This window comes from Alnus glutinosa, chromosome 10 (genome assembly GCF_958979055.1).
Source record: "Alnus glutinosa chromosome 10, dhAlnGlut1.1, whole genome shotgun sequence".
Classification (NCBI taxonomy): Eukaryota; Viridiplantae; Streptophyta; class Magnoliopsida; order Fagales; family Betulaceae; genus Alnus; species Alnus glutinosa.
In genome coordinates this window covers 28673310-28698916 of record NC_084895.1, presented here as the reverse complement: position 1 = coordinate 28698916, position 25607 = coordinate 28673310, and the positions used below count along the sequence as shown (strand labels likewise).

Below are 25607 nucleotides of genomic sequence, written 5' to 3'. Positions count from 1 at the left end.
ATAGAGCTGACCGACTAATATAAAGCAATTAAGTGGTGTACAATCTGAGGTGTGTTCACCTATATTTTATTTTGACCTTATGCATTTGAAAGGGGCCCATTTTATTTTTGTCGAGAAATATGACTATTTCTTAAAAATATTACAGTTTTTACTACAAATTACTTACAAACTGATGTGATACTCTAAGTGAGTCTATGTGGCACTTACTACATTGTCACTAAAATATTAAATTTGACTGCTGCTAAGGATACTACAACTTTTACTACAAGTTCCATTACAATTTGAGTGACAATCTAGAATTGATGAAATGTTTAAGTAAAAAAATCTATGGTGTCAATTTAATTAGTTAGTATAGTTGATTCGTCAACTATACACTCTTAATCATTTTATCAATAATTATGGACTGTAACGATAGTTTGTAAGGGAATTGTAGTAAAATGTCTAGCATCCCAATCATTTTTCATTAAATTTTTCTAACAAATTTTGTTGCTTACTTTTTTCGCCACGAAAATATTACCATGTAAATTTATAGTAAAATATCTAGTACTCTACAAATTTTGATATTGTTTTTCCCACACGAGCAAGCCAGTCAATGATGTACGTCTACAACCTTAGTAAATATAATTTTTATGATCAAGTTGGAACCGAACGACTATTAGTTAGCTAGAAATTTGAGGATGGGAAGGTTACAATATTAAGGCCATTAACATCTACATCAGTAAGTGTGTACTAACCTATCATATCCCACCAAATATTATAGGGTCTCGAATTATATATATATTCACATCTAACAAATTAAGGGATCCATCCATTAATTCACTCGTCATATCAGTCAGCAAATTTGAGTTTCAAGTACTGCAACGACACGTTGTTGGAGATATAAAGATTGCATATATATATATATATATATATATATCAGCATCAAACACTCCTTCACGCCCAAGGTGTCCATGAACGTTCCTCTTCCTCTCAATTCACCCAACCACAAATGTATGTATGTATGTATATATATATATATATATATATATATATATATATTCTATGGTTAATTTGTTTTTGTTGGGTGCAAATAACCCAACAACAAAGCAATGTCCTCTCTCTCTCTCTCTCTCTCTCTCTCTCTCTCTCTCTATCTATATATATATATATATTCTATGGTTAATTTGTTTTTGTTGGGTGCAAATAACCCAACAACAAAGCAATGTCCTCTCTCTCTCTCTCTCTCTCTCTCTCTCTCTATATATATATATATATATAAAAGATGAATCCTTAACGAAGCATGTTTGTCAACGTATTTTGATGATTGTGTTTTGTTTAAAAAAATGTTCTGACATAACATAAAAATGACAACAGTTTTGAAAACAGAAAATACAATTTTAACTAACATGGCCGGCGGCCGCTCCCTAGCTAAATGTTTTTATTTTTCTAGTTCTATCTAGCTAGCTAGCTAGTATATATTCAGATTTTTTATTTTTTATTTTTTTGACATGAGTATATATTCAGATATGTTTCTTGTTTTAGTGATCACATTATTCATTAATTAATGTTCAGCATCAAATTTTATTAATTAGATATTTTATAGATGAATGCTAGCTAGCATGCGCGCAATTGATTCCCAAGTATCTCTCTGAATATATATGCAAGTTTATTGCTGGTTAATTAGGATACGTACCATAGAAAGAGAAACAAAAATACTCTTTGTTAACTTATTAATTTTGATTGATGAATTAGTTTTTTTGCTTTGTCAGTGGTCAGTACCGTACCCTTTCTAATTGACCATGCGTTGCATGGTCATACTTTGAAGTTGCATAAAGACAGATCGACAATGAGAAACTTCTGATAATAACTATAAGTGTGTTTAATTGGTTTAGCGGTTTTATAACGTGCGTGATATATGAAAATATAATTTTAAAAAATGTAAGTTAAGTTAATTAGCATTTGATAAAATTACAGTTTGATATTAAAAATTGCAGTTCAACTTTTAAAATTGTGCACTCCCAAACAAAATCCTTTTCCCCCATTTTATTAAAGAATTAACTCTCATTTTAAGTACGTTTCAAATTACAAAGCCAAACACGCTCTAAAAAGCTGGATAAGTGGCAGTGCGATGGGAGTGAAGGAGGATTAATATATAGCATTTATGAATAAGGAGCCCATGCATCATGAACAGGGAACATTCAGAATACTACTTTCTTTTCTTTATTAAATGAGAAAGAAAAAAATAGGTGCATGTTTTGATTATCTGCTTATTTGAACCTTTTTTTGTTTGCACTTTCCCTCTTGTTCTTCGTTATTCAATTTGAGCAACCAATATGTATAGAATTGTCTTAACTTTCCTAGCTACCAGTAGAATACAACATATATATAGAAACAGATGAGAGCATAAATTATGAGGTTGGACTAACCAATCAATTATTGACATGCAGTCGGTGACCCAACCCTTGTACACTTTAAATAATACTTAAATTCCCTGGTTAATTAACCTATATATTAGATTTTTGTCCTTCTCCTTCACCTTCGATCATCACTTATTTTTTAGACTTTAATGTGTTAGCTAAATGGTTCACCAGACCCCTGTCCCTATTACTCTATTAGAATAATAAGGTCGATCTTATCAATGTGTAGGCATGCAGGGTTCCAAATTGCATGCTTACGGATCAAAAACTCTCTTAACCAATATTTTATATATGCATATATGTTACATACCATTAAATTAGATGAAAAGGGTAGGCCTTATATATAATAACAAGCAGGTTATCATTAAATAGATATGGCATTAATTAACATGAAAATATGATAATTAATTCGAATATGGGGTACGTATTAAAAGAGATTTCTACGAAAAGAATTTGGGAATTGGAATCTCTTTAATATTATATATATATATATATATATATATATATATATATATATATATATATATATATTATATTGATCAAACATAGTAGATAGTGGAATTAAGTATTAATTGTTGCTCGATCACTCAGTCCATTATGTAAAATTTTGGGTTAGGTTATCGACCCGGTTCGTAGAGGAACAAATTAATATTATTTTTCAAAGGAGGAGAAAACAAGGGAGGCAGTGTATCAATGGCAATTATTAGGATCATACCCCCTCAAATTTACTATTCGAATTGCACCTAATTAATTTTGCTAGTCCTCGCAAAAATATATATATATATATATTTGGTCAAAACTTACGGTTAAATTTGTAAAAAGGTTGTCGAAATTATCGAAATTAAAGGTCGTTGAAATAAAGGCTAATAGGTTTTTATTTATTTATTATATATATAGTAATTTCATAAATAGAATTACTAAAATGGTAATTATTATTTTTACGAAACAAGATTTTAAGAGGATTTTAGTTTTTTTGCTTTGAAGACATAGACATTGCATGTAAGTCATGTAAGTATATAAGATGTCAACAGAGACAAATTCTGAACTTTCTAAATAGAAAATTTCAAGAATTTCTCAGTGATTATCTTAACAAATTCAGAGAATTCCGATCCATGCTTTGCATGTTATGTTTGTCAAATAGCGGGAAATCTGATAAAGCCCGCGGGTGGCAAACTAGCAATCTTCTGTCTCCATATATAGCTGCTCTAAATCTGGTCAATCCTCCTTATATTGTGGCGCTTCCTTAAACTTATACTCTCTCTCTCTCTCTCTCTCTCTCTCTCTCTCTCACACACACACACACAAACAGAGAGGCTGCCTAGAGCAGATCGAGAAGGAAAAGATAAGTGTGAGCATAAGGAAACACTCGGCGGGTAATCTCGAGTACCAATGATTCTTTTGTTTCTGCGAGAAAGTGGTGTTTTATTTTATTATCTTACAGTCCCTGCATATGTAGTCGTGTAGCTAGGCCTGCATCAATCAATATTGATCACCATTATTATAATCAGTTATATATTAAGCATGATGAATATGTTTTCTTTTCGGCTTTCTGTGTAGCAGGCCGGCAGAGAGACAAAGATCTCTCTCTCTCTCTCTTTCTTTTCCTCTAAAATATTATATTTTGAAAATTTGTTGATTAATCAATGAGAGACTTTGTCTGAAAAGAAGAGGATTTCTGTTGCTGTTGTTGGTGGTGTTTGTACAGCAAGCAGTAGCGGCAGCAACAACGGCAGAAGAACAAGAAGAGGACAAGGAACAGGAATGGAAGCCAAAGGTGAAGTGAGGCGCATACACATCATTTACTTCCTCAGTCACATGGGTCGGGTTGAGCATCCCCATCTCATTCGGGTTCACCATTTCAACCGCAATGGTGTCTATCTGCGAGGTGACTAGTCAAAAAAGTCTCTAGCTTTCTCACTGCAAGATTTTGTCTTGATTGATTAATGGGTATTGTTTAAAATCTGTTTTTTCATATTTGCAAAAGATGTTAAGAGGTGGCTTGCGGATTTGAGGGGAAAGGACATGCCAGAAACCTTTGCTTGGTCCTACAAGAGGTATGTATCTTTCCTCATATTAAAAAGTTCGATATTTGTGATTATTTCATAATTTTGATTGGAAATTGAAATGGCAGGAGGTACAAGACAGGCTATGTTTGGCAAGATTTGCTGGATGATGACCTTATAACCCCTCTCTCTGACAACGAATATGTCATCAAAGGATCCGAGATTGTCTCTACCCCATTTGGTAAGCCAGTTAAATTTGCTGAGATTTGGTTCAATTTGACTATTCTCATCCCTTTATGGAATTAAACTAGTAATTGGTATAGTTAATATTGTTTTCACGTTGTACAAATCCTTCCCTTTAATATTGTTTTCATGTTGTACAAATCCTTCCCTTTTAAAGTTCCTCATATTGATTTCTTAGAAATTACAGATCATGGTTCGTACTGTGAAAATAAAGCATACATCTTGAAAAAGCAGCAGCCTGTTGAGGTTGAAGCCGAAGCTAAAGACCAAAACCAGCAGCAACCTTCACCCAAAGAAGCATTCCAAACGCACCCGGATTCTAAGACCAACACCTCAACAGATTTCTCTTCTGAAATCAATGAAGAGTCAACTTTGTTTGGCTCTGAGAGGTCAACACTAACCAATGATTCAATAAAGCTCCAAGAAGAGAAGCATGAACATGGTGGGAAACTCGAAACTTCTTTCTGTTCCACACTGCCGAGCAAGAAGAATAAAAAGAAGAGCAACAACGACAAAGTGGAAAAGGCGGCCGGTACACCATCCTCATCACACTCATCATCATCGTCTTCTCAGTCCCCCCCGTTTACAAAGAGCAAGAGCTATTCAAGCGGAGCGTCTAGCATGTTACGCAATTTGATTGGCTGTGGTGCTGCGGATACCAATGATGCAGTGTTTGTCAAGCTGAATCGGGCTGACAGCAGAACTAAGCCTTCCAGCAAATCCGATATTAAAGATGATATTTTTCAAGGAGAGAAGTTGGGAGGGTCTGCCAGGGTGTATGGGACTACTTGGAATCAGCAGCAGCAGCAAAAACAGCAACACAGTTCTTGGTACGTCAAATTCACGGTGGTCATATCACAATTGGTCAAGTCTGTACATTTGCTGCATTATATAGTGTTAATGAAGAGAGATTAATATTTGTTTATTTGGGTTGGGATTTGTTGGTTCAGGAAAGGCTTTGATGAAAAACAGGGTTCACAGAAGAAGAAGCAGAGTGGATTCTCTAAACAAAAACCAGTGTCTACTGCTTTCAAGCCAAATTGCTCGTAAGTGACGCAACCTATCTTGCTAGTAATAGTATTCGGGGACACCAATAATGTCATTGTGAATTGGCAAATGACAGGAATGTCCATTTGTTTTAAAAATGAGGGTGAAGGGTGCAATAGTCAGAATAAAGAGCAATACTACTCTTTGCACCAATTTAGCACTGATTGATGCGGTGTGTTTTTGGTAGCTTTAAGCGTTCGTCACTTAAAATAACCAATATAAAATAAGTGTGATAAATGAGTAAACGAGTGTGAAGAGCTCCAAAATAAAACCCATGGGGTTTGAGTCTTGACTACAGAAGCTCAACTGAGGTGAGCGAGCCCAAAGATACAGGCTGACCTGCTCTTTTTGTAGAAGAGAATCATCAGATCAGATAAGGAGAAGCCATGTCAAACGAAAGCCACAATCACTGCAAAGTATGACAAGTGGCAAAGTGTCCAACCAATGGGAATCTTTTTTAAAGTCAAAAGACATTGCCTCATAGGAAAATGATCATTATATATGTCAGCACTCAGCAGAAGTCAATGTTTCTGTTTGTTTTACTAGTTAAAATCAAAATGCAAATAAAAAAGAAGAGAGAGTCCCTGATTGGGTTGATTATGATACCCATTAATACTGTGGTCCACTGCCTGATTAATTATATATGCCACGATTAAGATGTTGGTTTCTATCCACATTCATATTTTATCTATTGTGCTGAATCCATTGGTTATATGCTGCTACTAATATAATGTGGTTAAAACAATCATCCTAACAACCATCCTAATTCAATAGAAAGATTAGGAGCATATCACCATCATGGATTGATATTATCAATGTGTTGTTAGGGACACTACAGTTTTTATTACAAATTCCTTACAAATTAATGTGGTAATCCTTGAAACACTTACCACATTTACAAATTGACCTGTTAGTCCGCCTGTTCCATTTTGTAGTTCATTAACTTCAATATGACTGCATGAGCAACGTAAGTTGACCAAAATGTTTCTGAATTAATGCAGGCAATGTGGAAAGTCATTCAAGCCAGAAAAATTGCATTCTCACATGAAGTCCTGTAGGGGAATGAAAGCTTTGGCAAAGACCACTACTGAGAAGACCCAACCCCACGGATCAATGACTTCCTCTCAAAAGGAATCAGCTTATGGTTATTTATTGACCAACTGAACATTTTAGATGTTTTCTGATAATTCTGTTGATTTCAAAATGTTGAGGGAAAAGAAAGCCTACATTTCATTTTTTTCAAAATATTTCTCGAATGTATAGGGAGAATGCAGGGCACATGCGGGTGATCAAAGTAGAAATTCCATATACATCTTACATAACTCGTTTGTTGACAACTGGTCCCCTATTATGGAGGTTAAGATGCTTCCATAATCCAATATTACCACATAATCACATTCATTTCAGGCAAAAGATTGCAAGAGAAGGAATGGCAGGCAAATCATAGTGACATGGATCTAAGACCTCAAATAGGATAATCAATTCAAGGGGATAGTGTCTCAATGTAAAGACATTTCTGTTCAGTCAATGTCAACAAAAGAATTTTTGCAAACCTAAAAAAGGGGACAAAAGTACCGTATCTCATCCCATACTTCACAACAAGCCATATTTTGAGAGGAGAACCAACGAAAAAGAATGGTGATCCAAATGAGAAATAAGAAAGAATTCAGCAGTAAACGGTGTAGAACTGAACTATAAGTATAAATGATATAGGACAGGTTAAAGTTTTTAAGTATATCAATCTCATTAGAAAGCACAGAGGCGCAACCAAATACCATAAAGTATAGAAGAGATACTCCCAATTAGGGAGAAAGAGAAGAACACAAGTCCAGAAATTAAGTAGAACTAAAAAAGTAAGGACTATTGTGCGCCTCTGATCACATCATAAAAAGACATGTTAAAGTCATCATCATATTTCTGATAGTCAGCCTTTTGGAATTAGTAAATGTTAGGGACAGTAGGAAAAAGAAAATCTTGTAGGACGTATCCTGGGATGGAACTCCAGAGTCCAGGCCAGGAATACCAACTTGTGCCGTAAGAATCTTGACCATAAACCCCTACCTGAACTAGAGATTAGCGATTGATAGAGTATGTATTAAAAAATGTAACCTCTGTTACTTCTTGTGGTTATATCTACCTACTGGAAACAATGGTGGAATCAGCATGCTCTAGTAGGAACCCATATAACATCTTCCTCAAGTCCTGTTTCCTCTCATCAACCTCTACTCCAACATCAACTAGGTCATCCAACCACTGATCCACCCTTTTAAGCTGCCTGAGAAGATAAGCAATTTCTGATATTTCTCCCTCCCTGCCCAATGCAAATCCCATGTTTAATGAATCCTCCAAATATTTAAAGAACCATTCACAAGAAACCAAGAGCAGTTTTTCAGCTAAACTTGCAGCCCCTTTTAATCTACTTCCCTTAGACCATTCCTCTCTTACAGTATTTGTCTTCTTTGTTGATGAAAGATGCCGCCGTGAACTTGAAGGTATCTGCTTAGCATTTGAAATCGATAAAGAGCTTCCATGATTTTTCTGCCTTTGTTTGTCTTGAGGTGAATTATTCTCACAATTCAATTCCTCTAGAGTATTCTCTATGACGGCATAATGACATTTCTCACCATTTAGAAGTTCACTCTTTTCTTGCATTCTGAAGAGATTGAACATGGAAAGATTAGTACCTACTGCAGCTTGAACCCAACATGTGGCATTTTTATTAGTGAAACTTTTACACACATCTGGCAACGAACACTGTGGGCTACAAGAACTGCTTGAATTTGCTTCAGGAGGCATTGTGTTCAATAAGGAATTAACAACCTTTCCAGCTCTCTGCATATTTTGATGAAGGTCCAAAAATTGCTCGACCAGTAGTCCTGCAGGAACTTTCTGAGAGGTATCACAGAGTTCCGCAAACATGCTGAAAAAAATTAAAACAAGGTCATCATATATTGCAAACTTGAACATGGGACAGATATGTCAAATGGAGAAACTTTTGTCACAAACAACATAATGACAGAAACACTCGGGAAAATTGGGTAGAAGATGTATAGAGAGAGAGAGAGAGAGAGAGAGAGAGAGAGAGAGAGAGAGAGAGAGAGAGAGATTCCTGCAAAAGAATCTCTCCTTAAAAGGTGCTAAAAATATTATATAATTTTTTTCATAAGTCCAGGTTGTGGAGAAATATCGTCTGCAGACATAGAGAAAACGGAAGGCTGAAAAATTAGAAAATCTGCGTAAGGGAATATGCAAATTTAGCACATTACTCTCCAAGCAGTTCCATAGTAAAAATCATATAATATAGGCAATGAGGTGCACTAATATAATGTGAAATTGCTAATGTTTCCTATAGTAGGCGAGCAAAACCAGTGTCCACATGTTAGAAGAAACCTATGTAATTAATATCTTAGACAGCTAGGCACTAATACACCTTCATGCACTGTTGATATCAGGATGCAACAGCTAACTTGGTAGAATATTGTGGGGGAATGCCCTTTAGATTATTCAGACATTCTCACACTGGTCTGACAATTTTAATTCATCTCTTTTAAGTCATGTTTCAAATGGATATCAGATTTTGTTCTTTAAAGTTCCTAAGACAGTTGCAATGGTGTCCTCTTCACCAAGAAGTGATCACTTTTCCACTTAACATAGATGTTATTAAAGAAATTTATGCCATATAGAACTGATGGACAATGCAGGAAAAATTATGAAGATATCATTGCTGGTTTTTGAAGATTGGGAACTCTGGAAGACTCTTGTGGGGTATTTCAACATGTTTATCAAGCCAAATATAAGCTAAGGGATGTACTGCATAGAATTCAGAAAAAATCAAACTTAAGGCTCATTAATCCATAGAAAGATGAAAACAACTGTGAAAAAGTACTAGCAACAAATATAATGCCAAAGGCAAAAGCGTAATAAATGTATACCGCATGCAATGAATGACACCCTCTGCAGCTGATGCTTCTTCTAACGCACGTACAGCAGCCAAAAATGCAACATTCCTATGAGACACAGATTGCTGGTCGAGGACAATAGGATGTAAAACAATATGAACTTGGCATTTGAAGAAATGGAAGTGTGGAACATGATGAACATAGACATGATTCCATACCTTTCCAAGATCGTGTATGGTAGAAGGGAGTGCTTTCCACAAAATCATCTGGTCAGACCGAGTTTTGAAATTGAGGGGCACCTTAATAAGACGGCTCAGAATAGCGGCCCCAGATAATGACTTTAAATCCTCTTTAGAAGTCTTGCTCTTTGACGTTGGAGAAACAATATCATTTTTGTTTTTCAAAGGTGAAATACTCAAACTTGGACGCTTCATTGTCGGATCGTTTTTAGAAGCCTTCTTATCAGAGTCCAGCTGCAGCACATCCAGTCATGGAGATAAAAGGTGAGGGACGGGCAGAAAGGAGTACCAAGTTGCAAAAATTAAAAGTTATTTCAAACATGCCATACATCTCCCCTTTGGGGCTTCCATGGAAGAGGAATTGCTCCTCTGTGCTGCTTATAGGATATTATAGGCGAGTACATCCTCTTGAATGGGTGCCATTTATGCAATGGCAGCCACTGATGCCATATTACCATTAAAACTTCCAATTCTCATGTAAATTTCAATGGCGCACACAATTCAGAATGGGATCAATTCAATTTCCATAGAAGCAATATAAAGAACGTTAGAATGATAAGAGTAAAAAATATGCACGAGTGTCAAACAATGTCAAAATGGAAAAAGAAACAGAACAAGAAATAGCCACAATAGTACAATGCAAAACACAAAGAAAACGAAAGTCAGTCAAAAGTTTCAAAATGGAGTCTTACAGAAGCAGAATGTAAAGAAGTGGAAATTTGTTTGGACTTGGAAGACGAAGTAGTGTGAGCAGTGGCATTACTCCTGGTAGAGCTCTGATCCCAAACCTTCCTCGCCGAATCATCCAAACTCAACCTCCTCAAATCCAGACCGTTCACTTCCAACTTCTTGGTCGTGTCATTGGCCTTGGCGTTAGCCTTTTTCGCTTTTGCGTTCACCTTGGCATTCACATTGCCGCTAGTACTGAAACCAAAGGTGGGTCTAATGGGCAACAAATCACAGGTCACCAACTCGGTGGGGTTGCCAACACAAGGGCCAGGGCGCCTCTTGGGCACGGGCCTTAGGCCGCGAAGCACCGGAACCGACGAGCCGGAGTCGAGTCGGGTCACGTACACGAACTGACCCAGTTGAACCTTGCCGCAGTGGATCAACTCGACGTCGTTTTCGTCGGAAACGGATACGTAAGCGGAGTGGAGCGAGTCGGAGACCTTCAAGAAGAAGCCTCTGCTTTTCCAATGATCGTCGGCGAGGGAGGGAACGATCTCGATAACCTGGAGCAGCGCCGAGCGGTGCTCTCCGGTCACCTTGACGTCCTTGTTGCCTGCATTTTTCAGGAGCTTGGAAAGCACGCCTGGGGTTAGAGACGCCATAAAAAGCTCTGCTTCTCTGTTATCTGTTTATGGGTTATAGAAGTTCGCCACCATAGAGAGAGAGGTAGCGGACAAATCGCTGTGCTGTCGAATCTCAAAGTGGGCACAGGGGGAGTCTTTTAGCCACGTGTCAAACGGAGATGTGGTTTGCTTGAGATTTGCACTTTCTGCAGGGTACTAAGCAGAACGAGAGAGAGATGGGGAGCACGAGTTCCCAGGTTTAATAATATCCCCACAACAAAAGCTAAAGAGGACAGGACAGGATGTACGTATTTATCAATGCAAAAGATTGTTTTTTGTTTAGACTCAGGCGCTGTGTTGCCTTTGTACAGATGAAGATGCAATTAGCAGAGCAGCTAGGACAGTGACAGTAACAGTGACAGAGACAGAAGTACTATATAGGTTAGGCTTGTAGTAGTCGGATCCCACCCCGCCCCTACGCTCCTCCACGCGCTAACCTTGGACAAGTTCAAATGTAGAGCCATTCAACTTTGGGACATACCTTTTTTTTGAACAAACTTTGGGACATACCTACTAACACTGAGATGGGGAAAAAAAAAAAGTGTGCAAAGAAGGTCAAGGGAGTGCCAAAGCCTACCCGGTCGGTAGACATTTTCCAGCATCATGACCTGCCACTCAGTATTACATTCTATATAAAGTTCCTTTGTCCAACCTAACATGCTCCTCAAAAATTAGTGTTTAATACATAATAATAATAATAATAATAATAACACTCTAGTCCTACTCTACCAAAAAAATGGATTGGCCAACGTCAGTCCAAAAGTCTTCTCCTTAGTTTGCATCTACCATTGTGTTTAGTTAGGCGGTACGTGCAAAAATCTGCATAAACAGTATATTGTTGTAAGGTGTAGTTTCTTCTGTTGATGTGTCCTGCTGTTATCATGGCCGGGATGTTTTTCACAATGATAATGATTGCTTGTCTAACTAAACCATTTTGGTTGAAGGGTTGGATTCAATTAACTATACACTGCAACAGTCGAAGCTAAAAAATCATGTTTGAACTGTAACCAGCGATCGACCTCCTTGAATTGATGTTGTTACTCGTTAGCAACATAGTGGAAATGACAGCAAATCAATTAGTCAAACCATGGACCTGCTTTGAACCAGTCTGATTTGAGAAGCCCAGCCCATTCTCGTGCATAAAAATAAAATTAATGACAGCACAAGGTCAACTATAAACATGAGTCACTGTCTTCACCGGCAAACATGAATGACCTAAACCAAGAACATGCTAAGCAACAATCATGGAATTGGACAAACGAACAATTCCTAGTGGACGTAAGCAGACGTGCTAACTACTATCCAACAGCTTGATACATATTTAGCCTCCTAACAATGTTAGTTATACATTCACTAATTTAGAATATCATGTTCAATTAGCCGTAATACGAGCAACAAATGTGAAATGGCAGGTGGTGTAGGTGCCCAGGAAGACAAGCACCATAATAGGTGGTCATGCTCTTTGTCGCATGCAAGATCTTTTCTTGTCGCATGCAAGATAATTCTCAATGATTTTACCTAGTTCCTCAAGGCCCTTCGGACCTTAAGCATGGAAGAGGCCCGTCGGGATAGGGAAGCAAGGCCCATCGCCCTCAAAGCCCATGACAAATCCATGAGCCCATTGATCCTTCGAATACTAAAGGAGATTGCACTGTAGAGGATCGCTGCCATGAGACGTGCATGAGTGTACCGACGCATATGAGATGTTCTGTACAACCAGAGCATACCCAATCAAAGGGTACCACCTGGCTGGACGGTTACACAGGAAAATGATCCATGTTCTATAAGACTCAAGAAATAGAGGGCATCCGATCCATCACACATAGGATTTCCATTCTAGCCATATTTTCCCTGCTAAGCTTCCTTCGATTTCCATTATCATCCCCTCAAAACAATCTCACATCCAATTACATTTGGGCAAGCTTTTCCAATTACATTTCACCTATAAATGTTGCAGGCATATTTGGTCGAAATCTCTGTGCGCGGTCACGTGTGTTGACACTTAATATTCCTCTCCTTATAATTATTTATTAAAAAGAGAAATGAAACACTTTTGAATATTTTACTATTTTGGTGAGAAAGGATTTTGATTTAGGGCTAAATACGTTTGACCCACTTGTAGTTTAACGTTATTTTTTGCCCCATGTATGTAGTTAATTTCATATCGTAGATAATATCTTGTTTATGGCTAAAGACGAAGATGGTACTTCCGTCCAAAAATTGACGGAAGTCTACGTCAACACCTCTCAAAAGCTGACATGTGTCCTATGCATTAAAAAAAATAAGAAAGGAATAATAATAAAACTTAAAAAAATAAAATAAAAGCATTAATTTTTTTTTAAAAAAAAAAAATAATAATAAGGGAGGAATAGCTCGAGCCACCCCCATGGTCTTTTGGGGTGGCCGAACCCACCCCCAGGCCAAATGGAGGTGGCCCAAAGCTTTTGGGATAGTTTCGGCCACCCCCATTTTCTCTCCACCCCCAAGGGCCATGAGGATAGTTCAGCCACCCCTCCCCCTTTTTTTTCTTTTTTTTTTTCATTTTTTTAATGCATTTTTTATTTATTTATTTATTTTTAATGCATAGGACACGTGCCAACTTCTGAGAGGCGATGATGTGGACTTCCGTCAATTTTTAGACGGAGGTACCATCTCCGTACGTCTTTAACCATAAATGAAGTACTATCTACAATACAAAATTAACCACGGGGGACAAAAAATAAAGGCGTTAAATCACATGGGCCAAAAACGTATTTAACCCTTTAAATTTAAAAGCTAAAAAGGTGGCGGAGAAAATAGCTTGACTTTTAGTGGTTGCTGGCTTGCTGCAGATGAAAGGAGGAGAGTCACCTACTCAAATGAGGTAGGTCTACGAAAAAACAATAGGAAGAAAAAAGCATTGATTATTGAAAGCGAGGAATGAATGACTCAATGAAGGGTACGGTGGATATGTATAGACGACTATAGCTGATGTTTTTCCTCCGCACCATTTGATATCGTGTGGGGACACACCCTCCTACAATCTGGTGGACCTGATTGGTGAACAGTACTGAATACACAAAAAATCAAATTATCACTTGTCAGCTGCTTCTAGCGGGAGGGAGGTCGGTGGTTCAGTCGTGAAAAATGGACAATATCTATGAAAACAGACATTCCACCTTTTTGAGAGGCCTTTAAACTACCCACTTAATTTGTTCACTAAGTAATCTCGATCGATCTTCTAAGGAAGATGGTTCTTCTTCGATCTATACGAGCTAAAAGCAACATTGCCTAGCTTCAGCTAGCCACTTTTGCAGGCCGGGCAATGGGAAGTGGCTGCAATGAAAGTAAGCACCACTATGACATTACCATGTCAAAGAGAACCAGAAAGCCATCAAAAGGCCAAGATGCTGACCAGAATTCCACTACAGTTTCCCCAGGGAATGATGGCCCTGTCAAAGCTGTTGTGCATGAAGGAGACGGGAGTTCTCCCTCAAGAGTTGGTGATGAAGCAGAAGAGAATGATCGTAAAAAAAGCTTGAAGCAGCTTATCAAGAGCAGGAGCTCCCTTGGCCAACACTTCACTGAAGAAGAAAAGCAACTTCAACTGGTCACAAAGCAGCAACAAGAGGGTGTTCAAGGACTGAAGCTTAAGAGAATGGTGAGTCGTTATGCCAAAGTTTTAAGCCATCTGATCAAGGTTAAGGGAGACTCCCGGAAAAAACCTCTTCTCCTACTGAAAATGTAGGATTGCATTCAACAGCCAAGTGGCTGATCATCTTTTGATTGATTGTGTCAGCCTCTCCTTTTTCCCATATTTTACTGCAAGTCCTTGATTATTTTATTTGTAGCATATATATATGCTTTTATTTTATATGAGGTGTTGTTATCGTTATACGTACATCCATTATAGCAATCAATTACTAGTAATTCATGAGTTTCTTCTTTTCCGGTTGTTGTTACATTCATAACTATGGCTTCACTTGTTTAACCTGATGAGTGCGACTCCTCAAATACCAAATGTTGGTTGCAAAAACAAAAAGAAACTGTGCAAGTGGCATAATAACTAATAAGTGTGACACCTTAAAAAGTTTAATCCTGCACAAGATTGATGGATTGTGAAAGTATTGCATGAATGTTAAGTGCCACATTTATTCCTTACTAAGTAAGACTAGACTATATAAATAACTCTAGGTAAGACTAGACATTTATTCCAAGCCTTTCTTTAGATAATCTTTGGATAGTCAATATAGATAGCGATCTCCACCAATTTTGTTATCTAAATTTCGAGTAGCAAATGTGAAAGAGCTCCTATAAGACCCATCTGTCCGAGTAGGTTTTGAGCTCTCTTGCATTTGCTACCCCAATTCTAGCAACCCGGACAACAAATTGCTAGGAATCCGGATCCGTTCGGTATATATACTTCTCCCAAGTAGCTATTAATAAATATCATCCTCACATTTATTTGATATATATAATTCTTCCAATGAAAATGTGCTAAAGAGAAATGATCAACTTTACAGTATCCAAAGTGGGTAAACTTCATTATAATCTAATCCATTTTTCTAGTTTTAGCCTTTGCAATCAATCTTGCCTTGTATCTATCAATCTTACCTTCTGCAGTGTGATTTTTTTGTGCACACTAATTGTGGTCAGAATTATACTCCAATCTTATTTTGCTCAACAGATTGGTGCACGACAAAATTTAGATAGCCAGAAAATATTGCAAGAACTAAGAAATGATGGAATTCCAATTGAATCTCAAGATAACCATCTTTTAGTGCGATGGTGCCCAACTCAGGTCAATAGCTCATTGATCAAATCATCAAATAAAACCCAAAATGTTCAATTCTTAAATCTAGAACAAAATGTCTTCCTTATAATTGTGAGGATACATTTTTTTTTTTGACAAGTTTATATTGTGAGGATACATTCAAATTTGAAAACTAACAATGAATGAAATTTCATCAATGACAACAATGAAATTCAATGAAGAAGAAGAAAGAATTAAATTCATAAATAAGTCCAGCGTGCATGACAACAATGACTTCAATGAAAGAATTAAATTCAATGAAGAAGAAGGAATTCACATGCTTTGTGAACCAGATCTGTATCCAAATATTGTATCCTTTCCTATATAATTGCTTCACTATAGAGCATTTTCCTAGGGAAATAATCAAACCTACAGCAAATGCTCGAACATCTTACAATAAGAGTTCTCTCAGGAAATTGTTTTTTTTCAGACTCTATGCCAACAGTGGCTCCATTATGGGTTTCGAAAAGGAGGTATGGAGTTTCATGGTGTATGTAACTGCCACCCCAACTAGTGAACAAAATGGTGGTATGAGACCCAAACCAATCCTTGTAACTGAAATATAGACATGCATTGGATTGGTCAAATGAAGTTCTGGAGAGGAACCTGCAGTTGAGCATATATGAAGTCAAACAGAGTTTCAATTGAGAACTATTATTGGCATTTGAGTAAGAACTCATGAATTTTACACACACACACACACACACAAAAAAAAAAAGAAGGAAAAATAAAGTGTTAATGCTATATACTGATGAAGTCTGCAAATTACAAATTAAGAAGACAACAATTAACAGAGGAATTAATCTGGCAATTAGAAGGAACCACATGTCCGGAAAAAACAGTATCAAACTTCCAAACCCACATAAGTAATGTTTCAAGTAAATTTTCTAAATCTGCTAGATCACTTAAATAAAGCTACATGAGCTTCCAAGATTGTTTATGTAATAAAATATCCAACTGCTTCACTAATTAAACTCACATGGAAAATATTTTCGTGTTGACCAATATTTTACGCCACACCAAACACGCAAAAAAAAACAAAAAAAAAAAAAATCCAAAAAATTCCAAAAACAATTTACTCCGAAATAAACAGGGCCATAATAGTTGAACAATCATGGGTGTGTAGATACACTCAACAAAGTACCTAGTATCATATAAGAGAATCGTTTATGTTAAAGCTGTTGCAGAAAATGAAGATTCAGATTACTTACTTTGGAACGACTGAAGAACATACAAGGCAAGCCCGCATGAGATTTTGTCCAAGAAGCTCAATGATCCACACACAAATGCACAGCCACCAAGATTCTCGCCAATTAAAACACTTTGCATGCTTACTCCAGTCACCTGTTATGATTGAGAAAAAAATTAAAATTTAAAAAATAACAAAATGAAAGTAATTACAAATGAGATCATATACAACTAAGGTATTGGGGTATTTACAGCAAGGTCCCTGCCCCCATTCTCCATGCACATATACACAAAAAATATGCTGGATTTAAGAATCATAATATTATGACATGATAAACAACCAGTCTTCTAGGAATTTTCATACCAATTTGGCAACCTTACAGTTTAAAAGTGCTTTCCCTGAATAGTAATGCTTCATAACAGATAACTTGCTTTTTTAGCATTAACTAAGAACATTGTATTCTCCTGATCCAACCCAAGTTTCTTGATTTTGACTTTGACACTGATTATTCTGAGAAAAAAAAAATCCCAAAATTTTCAAGTGCATTGAAAATGTGAGATTTTAACATAGTTCCATCTAAGTTTGTGAATGGTTTAAGATGTTGACACTCTGAAATGGCTAAAAGCATGGAAAAAATCTTGAACAATCGAAGTTATGGCAAAACCAAAATACTTGATCTAATATGCTCTAAGAGGTGAAAAATTCCATGAACTACCAGTCCTTTCTATAACACTTTACAAGGACAATTGAAATTTTATCCATTTTCCACACGTATGCCATATAGTGATAACAACAACCAGATGTGAAGATCCAACCAATTCCACAATCATAAGGCCTATGTTTTTTAAGTATATCTTTTGACATGACTGCCACGAAAATGCGGGAGAAATTACTAGCTGTAACAAAAACAATCTACCCCTGTACCGACGTATCAATGATGACAAGAACTTATATTTCATGTAAGATTTGGTTCTCTTTACAAACTACACCATAACCATCATTAACTTACTATGACTAATGTCAATAAAGAGTTATAGTTGAAGGGTTTCTGTAACAACCATGAAAATGCTTCTTTTTGTTTTGTAACTTTTTATTGATAAGTAAGGACAATGCTTCACTTATACCTTTTCTTAAAATGCCATTGAAATGGACTTAAAAATCATTTGAAATGAGAAAGATTAATAGCTCAGAGAATTAGGTCATACCGTCATCAAAGCATTTGCTATACCAATAAATATTGATATAATGTACATTAAAGCACTCATGCTTCTAGGTAAGAGAAGGATCGCTGCACCACAAAATATCCAAAGAATGCCTCCAGCAGAATAGTAGGCCTTCAGGCGTTGGCCAGTCCATGCAATCTCCTGCAAAGTGTAAGTTAGATATCAATAAAGCAAAGAATACGTACAAATCACATAAACAGTTTCAACCAAAGAACTGAGTTTCGTAAGATTGCCTGTAGAATCACAGATACGATAAAGCTGCAAATGTAGATTATGGCTGGAACCTGATCCCATCATTTTGACAAAAAGAATCAGCCTTGCACTCTTTTTTCAAAATGACATAAGATAGAAAGAAATTAGGATTTGGCAAGGTTTGTCCATGTACCAGAGCTTTAGCTGATTGGGCCATTCGTAGATCATTAATAACATAGAATGCAAGATACGCCTGACACAAGAAGCTATGTTTATATCAGAACTAGAAAGGTAGCTGAACCATTTCAGCAAATCACTTCTTCTATAGGCCGCAATTGTTTGGGGAATGATTTTTCCAAGAAGGAGGTAGCTTTCAAGGGACTTTTCACCATGGAGTCTCTAGAAAATTCCCAAAAATATCATCTCCTTATATGTTCTTACAAAAAATGAAGGCCAAGTTTTTTCCTTTCTTTTTCCATTTAAAAAAATGAGCACCACTAAGCAAGAAAATGTGCTGACCTGTGAAACATTGATTACTAATCTGGTAAGCACATAAACAAGAGCAACTTCATAATACAGAACTCTCTTGAACCAGTAAGCCCATGCAATCCTTGCATGACTATTTCCTTGTACCTTTGATCTACATAAGAAAAAATAAATAACTGCTGTAATTAAGTCACAGTATATGCATGACAGTCTAGAGATGGGGACCAAGGGGTTCAACTGGCACATTTGTCTAATGCATAAACAAATTATCAAGAACATTTATGAGTATTTGTTGTCGAAATTTCTCATGGGTAGTTCCTTACCAAATGCTTCAGTAAACTACCCACACTTTGACAATTAAAACGTAGTCTTGAAACATGAGGTCCCCATCCATCTAAGTCCAAGGGAAAACAATCAAACATCAAATTATGCCTGTACTTATCTCACCTTGGCTCTTTGGTTCTAAGATGAAATATGCCCACGAAGAAGCATCCGAAAAAAATTGACGAATATGCAATCCAGCGATACTGCTCATTTCGGAAAGTACAGTGGTTAAATTCAAGAAGGAAATTTAACAGTTAATCAAAAAATCATTTAATAGACATACCTGATTTTCAACACCAGCATTTGTTTCTGCTTTGGTGACAGCAAAGACTATTAGAGCAACTGCGTATAAGGTGAGATTGGCAACCTTTTGAAAAAGAAAAGAAAATCAACACTATCTTCATTGGCCCTATGTAACAACATAAGATGAGAACAAATAAAATAAAAATTCAGTTAGGACCTGACCATTGTAAAAGCATTGCGACAGCTATTCAGCACTATTCGACTCGTTGAATTTAGCGTGATGCAATTCACCATAGACCTACAACAAAACAGTTAAGGTTCATAGCATAAGTGACAAAATACTTCCAAGCCCAAGGAAACGTGTTTCTTCCTCTTTATTTTTCCCAACATAAAGGGTCTGGGGTGAAGAGTTTCAATGGTGTCTACACGGTTTAACAAACTTCCATATTGTCCCACTGTTAATTTTATGCGGTCATCCATTTGTAAAATACTGAAACTTTCAGGCTAGTCCCACCGCATATACATAAAGGCCGGAAATGAATAAAAGTCCATTTGAAACTGATCAGTTTAACCCATTTTGGGTTTCAATGAAATGCCCAAAAGAATTATGAGGGTTCACAGCATAAAAGCCACTTAAAGAAGTGGCACTGGGCCTCTTGCCTTGTGCTTATATGGGAGAAAAAATAGAAATGATGAATTGCACATTTTCAAATAGAAAACTGTAAACTGAAAAGATTATTACATATGTGAAACCTGAGTAGCAGCCCAACCCACATTGAAGATTGCTGCAAACACACTGTAGCCAACAGTTCGCAATGTTGATGAAGAGGTAGCAAAGATTTTACAAGGTATGCAACCGCCAAAAACAGAAGAAAATGAAACAGCAACCAAAATGGATCCTGCACCATGCCATACTTTGAAATGTCCAAACCTGTCTATCTATCAAGGAAACAATAGGAAGCAAAATTATTTCCAGCAAGTGAAAGTCACCATCCCCATCCAACACAAAAAAAAAAAAAGAAAAAAAAAAGAAAAAAAAGAAGAAGAAGAAAAGAAAAAAGGAACATCTACATAATAAAAAAGTTGTAAAAGTAAAGTAATTTCAATCATCAAGAAGGCAGAACAACTGGATATCAAAACCCCAGCAATTACAATATGTACATACAGCCTAGAGTAGCACATAAAAACATAACACAGTGACATGATATCTGAATTTATACTTTCTTCAAGAAAAAATTGCATATATGTAGCCGGTTAAATGGGTATACGAGTACTAATTTGATAAACACATATAATTTCATTCATTTTCTAGAATATTGGGAGGGTATATCAAGCACTTTTGACATTTCATAACAGATATGGTATGGGCATGCTGAAGTTATGTGCTTTAACCAAAGCTTGAGAGAGAGACCATCAGATTTACGTTGTAACCAACTTAAATTCAGTAGAGGAGCTTCAGTTATGCAAATGTGCAAAATCACTTGAAGACCCACAGCCACCAGTTAGAGAAGGTGCTTGATGTTTCCTTTTTTCTTTTTGATATTGTACTAGAAGTAATTTAGGCAATTATCTGATTCAAAGGAGAATAAATTCTTCAAGGAAAAAATTCCAAAGGAGAACATGCTAAATTGCAGACTTCAAATCCTTAATTTGTTTACAATTAACTGCCTAAATTAGAAAACTTCTCAGGTAAAAATTATAAGAAGCACATGTTAATGTGTTAAGACTCAAACTTATTCACTATTTTGAAGTTTCTATTGAGTTATATGTCTATACTTATCTTGAAATTTAATGTTCTCCCTCGTGATTCTTAAAATTCATGTGATATATGCTGAAAATTTCCAACTCCAACACGTTCAAATTTAGCATTAACCCAGAAAGCAGGTCACCTAAAATGTTTTCCTGCAGATACCAACTAAAAAAATGTAGACTTCCCAAATCTTGTTAAAGAAAGTTAATGGCCAGAATGGCGACTACAGATCATCTACATTACTCTAAATCGTAGATGCTTGGATGTCACAAATAAAACAAAGAGTGTTCTTAAAAAGTATGCAAAACAAAAAATGGATGGGATAGACATAATATGGAAGTATTTTCAATTCTGCAATAATTGGTCATGTATGTACAGCATATTAAATTTTGAGTCCAGAAAAGTAAACATTTAGTTCCAAACTACCAGTTCACCAGCAAATATGGTTGTGAATCCATCAGCTACTTGACCCGAAAGCATAACCGTAGCAGCATCCCTATGAAATAATATATCGATGTCAAAAACAAAGGTAAAGGAGCTAAAAGATCAGTATACCATAAGGTAAACAAAATCAATGAAGCAACACACTGAAAATAACTAATCCAATTCAGAAACAATTTTGATGAAAACGCAAGGAAATCAAAATGTTCTTGTTATTGTTGTCAATGAGTGCTTATTATACATCGTTTGCTGAGTTCCAAATAGTTCCTAACATTGTATTACCCCTGCTTCATATAAAAAGTCCTTGTGTTCAAATCCTCGGAACCCCCATTTGTTTCCCGTTCATGTTTTGTTGTTTTCCAGTTTTTATGTCTATTTCAAGGTTTACATGAAGTTTCGAGCAGCACATGCTCGATATATAATGTAGGCCCACTTCCTGGTAGCTTAAGCTATGTGGACTGATGGAATTCGATTCAGGGTCAATACACAAAGATTTTAGGTCATTTCTTGAATTCGCTTTCCATGTTTCTAACAGTTCTAATACCTAGGATATGGAGCATTTTTGTGTTTTACCACCTCATATCAGGGGCAGAACAACAGCCAGCAAGAAAATGCATTTGTGTAGCACAGTTTTGGACATTATAATGAGACTAAACATATTTCATTACTAAATCAGCATAAACTCTTATCTTCTATTGTGTGGAAATCTTAGTCCTAGAACAATCTCCTCTTAAAAGAAATATATATTTGTGCACAATGCGAGTATAATTTGCTTCATAATCTGTTTAAGCACAGAATACTTTATAGTATGACATTCCCAAGTCATTGGAAACTCCATATTAGAACATTTAATAGCTCTTTTACACATATTAAAAGAATACCCAACACAGTCCAAATAGGAAGCCATAAGGGGAGAAGGGTAAAAAAAAACACAAAAAAACAAAACACAAAAACAAAAACGAAAACGGAAGAAGGCACTTCAATTCCCTTTACAAAACTACTCATTCATTATCAAGAGACTATAAATCTCATCATGCTGGACACAGGAAGGGTTTGAGTTTGGAACAACCAGATTTACTTTTCACAAGTGCCATATACAACCATTACCTCGTAACCCAAATTACCAGAGGCAACAGTACCTAGGATAAACTCTATATTCCTTTTGTTGTGCCAAATTGATATTTTGGATTGGAAAGAAGTAAAATGTGCGAAATAAAATAAATCAATTACACAAGACATCAAGATTTACGCGGTTCGGGATGAAAAGCCTGCATCCACGGGCATAGATGATCAATAAGAAATTACACTATTAAATAAGTAGAGTACAGAATAGTGAAAAGGATAAGAGTACAGAATAGTGAAGAAGAAAAACCACTCAAAACCCAGAACAACAGTACAACCAAGCCTCACTATCACATGATAGAGAACTTTTACGAAAGAAAAAAATTTCTCCAGTCCTCTTAACGCAACTGACTGAGAAGCTTCTCTATATACTTTCTTCTTGCAGTACGGCTCACAAAATTGAGAGTGAAAAGCTCAACAATTTCCCAAAAAATCAGCTGATCATGAGGTCAAAAAACCTAGGCAGCTAGGTTTTGTAGGCTGCTGCCAAGCTGGCTACAAAGAACAACTTAAATAAATAAATAAATTAAAACAAATTTTTTTTTTGAAAAAAAAAAAACAAACAGCTCACATGATTGTGACTTGATGAATGTCAAGTCATACCTTTTAGGTATCTTTCTTTTTCAATATAATGTTCGTCCAAAACAACATAAAAAGAAGACATATACACATGGCATGCCCAGCTAGAAAATTTAAAAAGGAAAATATATCACAACTTTATTCTGATTATATAAACTGCTGACCAGCTGATAAGATATACCTTGGAGAAAGTCCAATGTCAGTCAAGAACAATAAGAGATAAGTAAACCAACAGGCAGCAGTGATGTCATTCAGCATGTGCCCCACGCCATAGTAAAGAACAGACCGTCTTCCAAGGGGCTTGGAGAATGAATCATCATCTTCAGTATCATTACCCATCATCATAGTTTTAACAAATGGGAACCTGAAAAGTATGAACTGAAACTTTGAGAGAACAAGCATATGCAGGAATTCACCAGAATAACTAGAACTATACTGATGATAGTTCTTTGTCATCCATACAATGAGGTTATGAATAATTTTACCACAAAAAGCTGTATTTTAAACACACTAAATATATCCAACAAATCTGTTGCTAGTCAAGTTTAAGGGGCCATGTGTTAAAATAAACGGGAACTGTGTGTCAGCATCATATAGGACCGTGATGGAACCCCAGACTACTGAGAACTAGCAAAGCTCATGGAAGAGCAAGTTTTTGCAGCCCCAAGGGGTCACCAATAGCACCTACACTTCCAAGGATATCAGGGTTGGAGGAAGGACTACATTTGATTGGTGGAAGCACCCTTCCTATGTGTGTGTGCATTTTATTGAATATTTTACTTATCAAAAAACAAAGATATCACTTCAATTCCAAAGCTCAAAACCAATTCTGTTTTGCGCTGACTATGTATTGCGCTATCTAAATGGAAAACTTCCTATAATCATATTATTCCACTACTCTATTCTCAAATTAGGGCTCCATTCCATCTCCTCTGTTTAACAAACCCCGCATCTTGTTTGTAACTAACCCCCTAAACATAAGTCATTCATTTATTCCTCATTTGATGAAAAGTTAACACAGTAATTTGGTTTATTAAAGTAACTTTGGGCAATTCTTTTGGCACATCAAAGAAATTCCCCAGTTGTCCAGCCAAACAGGTAAATAATCCCATTTTCTTTCTGCATCATTTATTTAGAGGGTAGAGATGCTTATATATTCATAGGCTCGTAATGTTTAAATGGTCAAAAGTATAAAATTTTCCAAAACATGTGATAATGTAGAAACTGGATTAGACCATTTTATGCTCCACTCAGCATTCTGATCAATTCCATGCTGAGCATGTGAACTCCAATCATCAACAAAGAATCACCAGCCACAAGTTCTCAAAGCAAGGTATTAAGGATTTGGTCACTTAATTTCTATCATAATGTGAACAAAACGGTTTAGTATGATAGAAAAAAAGTGACCAAATCCCCCCCTCCCCCCAAGCACTCCATCGAACAGCCAAAAGAAAAGACAAATCTTTTCAAAGTAAATTGTTGTTTACATGCTAAATATGCCACTTTCTGAGCCACAGGCATCCCCAATCCAAGAACAAAGCAGAACCCACATAGCTTTCCCCTGAAAAGTCAAGGGAAGAAAACCCTGACTGTACGCTTATAACCCCCAAAGTTGAAAGCTACTAAATTTAGAATTTAAACTGCTAATAAAACAAATCATGATTAACTAAACATCCCCTTCATCCATATCAGAGAAGAACCATGTAAAACAAATCAGTAAAAGAAAATGTAACAAAAAACAATTCTGAAAAACCGGAAAGAAAAGAAAGAGTCAAAGGAAAGTTTGGAACATACAAATACAGAAGATTAAGCTAAACAGAACCCATCGACAAGAGCCTCCCAAACGTTAGCGGAAGAAACCTTCCTGGATAAGCAGACGAGAAACCCATGTCTCCTTTGACATCTAAGCAATTCGTTTGTTCTCTTCTCCATAATTTCCTTTTCTTTTCTTCGTTGAAGGGTGTGCTCCAGCCTCCAGCACCGCCCATGGGAGTTTTGGAGTAATTAGCTAGAAGCCTAGAAAACAAGACCAAAAGACTGTATTGTCCGTTTGAGATCAATTTTATGAACGGTCACAAGGAGGGTAT

The 25607-nt window shown here is 36.4% G+C and overlaps 4 protein-coding genes across 8 annotated transcripts; 2 read left to right on the top strand and 2 right to left on the bottom strand.

The window, feature by feature from the left end:
• The first annotated feature begins 3449 nt into the window (after window positions 1–3449).
• LOC133880759 (protein SOSEKI 1) lies at window positions 3450–7011 on the top strand. The gene is made up of 7 exons (XM_062319757.1): window positions 3450–3769; window positions 4102–4281; window positions 4381–4450; window positions 4528–4640; window positions 4830–5472; window positions 5593–5688; window positions 6691–7011. The coding sequence occupies exons 2-7, from the start codon at window positions 4158–4160 to the stop codon at window positions 6851–6853; spliced, it is 1209 nt and encodes a 402-aa protein (XP_062175741.1). The 5' UTR covers window positions 3450–3769; window positions 4102–4157; the 3' UTR covers window positions 6854–7011.
• Window positions 7012–7571: 560 nt separating this feature from the next.
• Window positions 7572–11475, bottom strand: LOC133879484 (uncharacterized). Its single transcript, XM_062318058.1, has 4 exons — window positions 10520–11475; window positions 9807–10061; window positions 9622–9713; window positions 7572–8609 (listed from the first exon to the last, which is right to left on the bottom strand). The coding sequence occupies exons 1-4, from the start codon at window positions 11156–11158 to the stop codon at window positions 7823–7825; spliced, it is 1773 nt and encodes a 590-aa protein (XP_062174042.1). The 5' UTR covers window positions 11159–11475; the 3' UTR covers window positions 7572–7822.
• Window positions 11476–14366: 2891 nt separating this feature from the next.
• LOC133880497 (uncharacterized) lies at window positions 14367–15108 on the top strand. The gene has a single exon (XM_062319449.1). It carries the CDS (start codon window positions 14484–14486, stop codon window positions 14904–14906), a length of 423 nt encoding a protein of 140 aa, XP_062175433.1. The 5' UTR covers window positions 14367–14483; the 3' UTR covers window positions 14907–15108.
• Window positions 15109–16143: 1035 nt separating this feature from the next.
• On the bottom strand, window positions 16144–25551 carry LOC133879646 (uncharacterized). Of its 5 annotated transcripts, none has more exons than XM_062318293.1 (14): window positions 25315–25548; window positions 23702–23884; window positions 23254–23436; window positions 21805–21874; window positions 20371–20567; window positions 19851–19926; window positions 19669–19752; window positions 19509–19588; window positions 19095–19215; window positions 18769–18828; window positions 18617–18667; window positions 18366–18524; window positions 17183–17315; window positions 16144–16577 (listed from the first exon to the last, which is right to left on the bottom strand). In XM_062318293.1, exons 4-14 carry the CDS (start codon window positions 21856–21858, stop codon window positions 16405–16407), a joined length of 1188 nt encoding a protein of 395 aa, XP_062174277.1. In that variant the 5' UTR covers window positions 21859–21874; window positions 23254–23436; window positions 23702–23884; window positions 25315–25548; the 3' UTR covers window positions 16144–16404. The 5 variants fall into 5 exon arrangements, with proteins under 5 accessions (XP_062174277.1, XP_062174278.1, XP_062174275.1 ...); XM_062318294.1 differs by having other exon boundaries at window positions 21805–21875; window positions 23261–23436; XM_062318291.1 differs by lacking the exon at window positions 23254–23436 and having other exon boundaries at window positions 20382–20563; window positions 25315–25551.
• Window positions 25552–25607: the final 56 nt, after the last annotated feature.

Coding starts and splice junctions, on each gene's coding strand:
- LOC133880759 (XM_062319757.1), top strand. CDS start 4,158: ATGGAAGCCAAAGGTGAAGTGAGGCGCATACACATCATTTACTTCCTC. Junction 4,451..4,527: donor TTTGCTTGGTCCTACAAGAG/GTATGTATCTTT, acceptor TTGAAATGGCAG/GAGGTACAAGACAGGCTATG. Junction 4,641..4,829: donor GATTGTCTCTACCCCATTTG/GTAAGCCAGTTA, acceptor TAGAAATTACAG/ATCATGGTTCGTACTGTGAA.
- LOC133879484 (XM_062318058.1), bottom strand. CDS start 11,158: ATGGCGTCTCTAACCCCAGGCGTGCTTTCCAAGCTCCTGAAAAATGCA. Junction 10,062..10,519: donor CTTCTTTACATTCTGCTTCT/GTAAGACTCCAT, acceptor GATGTGCTGCAG/CTGGACTCTGATAAGAAGGC. Junction 9,714..9,806: donor CCATACACGATCTTGGAAAG/GTATGGAATCAT, acceptor GTCCTCGACCAG/CAATCTGTGTCTCATAGGAA.
- LOC133880497 (XM_062319449.1), top strand. CDS start 14,484: ATGGGAAGTGGCTGCAATGAAAGTAAGCACCACTATGACATTACCATG.
- LOC133879646 (XM_062318290.1), bottom strand. CDS start 23,865: ATGATGATGGGTAATGATACTGAAGATGATGATTCATTCTCCAAGCCC. Junction 21,875..23,701: donor GACATTGGACTTTCTCCAAG/GTATATCTTATC, acceptor ATTATTTCATAG/GGATGCTGCTACGGTTATGC. Junction 18,668..18,768: donor CCCAATCAGCTAAAGCTCTG/GTACATGGACAA, acceptor TGATGGGATCAG/GTTCCAGCCATAATCTACAT.